This window comes from Chaetura pelagica, unplaced genomic scaffold (genome assembly GCF_000747805.2).
Source record: "Chaetura pelagica isolate M959 unplaced genomic scaffold, ChaPel_1.0 scaffold676, whole genome shotgun sequence".
NCBI lineage: Eukaryota > Metazoa > Chordata > Aves > Apodiformes > Apodidae > Chaetura > Chaetura pelagica.
The window spans coordinates 352,235-354,816 of record NW_009953724.1 but is presented as its reverse complement, the minus strand read 5'-3'; the positions used below and the strand labels follow the sequence as shown (position 1 = coordinate 354,816).

The 2,582-nt window shown below is 54.3% G+C and overlaps 1 protein-coding gene across 1 annotated transcript in view; it reads left to right on the top strand.

Moving 5' to 3' along the window:
• IQCC (IQ motif containing C) overlaps positions 1-1,794 on the top strand; it is an 8,607-nt gene extending 6,813 nt beyond the window's left edge. The window contains exons 2-4 of the mRNA XM_010000608.1: positions 401-695; positions 867-985; positions 1,753-1,794. Coding sequence (XP_009998910.1) covers positions 401-695; positions 867-985; positions 1,753-1,794 — 456 coding nt within the window. The remainder of the gene's footprint in view (positions 1-400; positions 696-866; positions 986-1,752) is intronic.
• The last annotated feature ends 788 nt before the right edge of the window (positions 1,795-2,582 follow it).

Here is a 2,582-nt window from a genome sequence, read left to right as displayed (position 1 = left end):
GGCCGGGCTGGGTTGGGTGGGGGGGTCAGTCGTTTAGCTGCACAGCACCAGGAAGGTGAGATTTCATGGCCCAGCCCAGCCTGGGGGGCTCCCCGACCTGCAGCCCTGCTGGGGGGTTTCATCCTCCAGGCAAAGCTCAGCACAGGTGACTCCTCTGGCTCCTGTTCCCCAGCTCCCACCCCAGCTGGGGCCCCTGGGGGCTGCTCCCCCATGTTTGTACCACTCCTGCAGGGAAAACCTTGAAGAAGTTCCCAATGGGAAGCAGGTTGGGGTGGTGGCAGGAGAGGTGCCCGGGGTGGCTTTGGGCTGGGACAACCTCTGTCCCACAGCAGAACCACCTGATAGATGTTGGATCTTTTCTTTTCCTCCTATTTCAGTCTCTCCTCTGTTGTCCCTGTAGATTCCAGCACCAGGGGAGTGTGTGGGTCCCCAGGAGGCTGCCCCCAGGAGCCAGCCCAGCCTGGAAATCCCTCAGGAGAAGCTGGACCCCCCTGGAGCAGAGCAGGACTCCAGCAGGGGGGATCCTGCAGCCCAGGAGGAGCTGAGCTCAGGGGGGGATGCAGTGAGCCCCCCAAAGCCCGGGGCTGATGGACACACTGAAAAGGGGGGCAGTGCCCCAGAGGAGAGCCAGGAGTGGCAGAACAACAGCAGCATGTCCCCTGTCCTGGAGAAAGGGTCCCCTGAAGCCTGCCTGGGTAAGGGACAGGTGGCCTGAGGGACCTGGTGGTGGGTGCAGAGGGCACAGGAGCTCCTGGGAGAACCAAAACCTTGGGAGAAGTTGGAACAACTCAGGTGCAGGAGAGAGGGAGGAGGTGCAGTTTGAATCTTTGCCCTAACACTTAGGTTCTTCTTCCAATTCTTGGCAGAAATTCCTCTTGAGGACAGGATGGAGCTTCCCCAGACTCGGGCTGGGCTGGAGTCCTACAGAAACCCCCTGATGATGGAGCTGCTGTGGTTGCAACAAGCCATTGGCAGCAGGAAAAACGTGAGGGATCTTCCAGCCCCCCGGGGTCATGGGGGGGGCACTGGGGCTGGAGGGGGTGGCTCAGTTACCCCAGGGCCCCATCCCAGGGTGGCAGTGCCTTTGTTTTTTTCCTTCTCTGGGGAAAAAAAATTCCCCCTTCTCTGGGGAATCAACATTGATATTGGTTTATACATGTTAAGCTCTGGAGCTGCAGTGGGTTAGATCACTCCTCACTCTGGAACAGTTTTCTGACACTGTTTCCTACCAGACTGATTTCTACTTGGAGACATCCTTGTTTGCTTTCTAACCTTTTGGTTTGTTGTGGTTTGGTTGAAGTGGAACTGGAGGGGCAACAGTTGTGGACTGAATCCAATCTGCATGAATGTTCCCTGATAAATATACCCAGTTATCTGCCTTAATTCCACTTCCACATTTGTCAGGCTTTTTGCAACCTGACTTCAAGGTTCAGTTGGGACATTTTCCTTCTCAAAGTGACATTTAATTGTGAAAATGTTTTATTTGTTTTACTTCTTTGGGGAAAAGAAAGGGAATGAAGGAAGAGCTGGTTAGATCTGGCTTTGCTGCTGGGCTGTCACAGGGATTTGGCTGCTTTGGTAACATTTGTCCAGCTCAGGGGGTTGCTCTTTGCATTGGTTGGAAGGTGAAATTCCTGCATCTTCTGGCCAAGGACCATGATTTCCTTGGCTAATCTGCAAAGCTTGGGTGGTTTTTTCCTTTTAGGTCCCTGGGATTTAATCATTAACACTTGTTGATTTTTCCTCTTGCAGTTCTTGATGCTGAAGCAGAAGCTGGGGAGTCCAGACCTGTAGGAGATCATCCCTGAGCACCAGGGACACTTGGTGTGGAGCTGCAGCCCCACAGGTGTGACCTCAGGACACCAGCAGCTCCAGCTCTGGGGTTGATGTTTTCCACTTTGGATGAATGTGACAAGAAGTCTTTTATTTCTTTTAAATGTGCCTCTTTGGTCAAAGCAGGGATTAAACATCCCTGTGGAGGCAGGGAGGGGGTTGGGTATCCCAGAGGGAGTCCCAGGGAGTTCTCCTGGACTCTGTTGGCTGAGCTGGATGATCCCAGGGGATTGTGGCTGGGATAACTGTCACATTTGGAAGGTTCTTACTGACCAGCTCATCACTTGTGGTGGAGCTCACCTGCCTGGAGGCAGAGGGTGCTCTGAGCCTGCAGGAACAAACTGTTCCCTGCTGGAGAAAGGGTGGTGACCCGTGGTGGTGTCTGAGCTGGGCATCTGGGATGACTCTACACGTCCCATCTGCTGTATCTGGGATCTCCAGGAGCTCCCAGGCTTTGGGAACACCTTGTTGAAGTACTAAGTTAGGAGGAGAGCTACCCAGTGTGGTGGGTGGGGAGTGATGGCACATCCTGACCTGCAGGAGGTGAGGCTTGGTTCCTGGCTTGGACATCTCTGGTTGTGGTGACACCTCTTTGTGTGACAGTCACCTGGGCTGGTGCTTGAGAGAGCCAGGAAGAAATTGCAGAGCTTGGTGCTTGTTCTGTGCCTTCAGGGGCATTTGAGGTCCCTCAGAAAGGGACTTGCCACAGGGTGCTGTGGTTCCCCCTGTGACCCTCAGCCTTCTGTGCA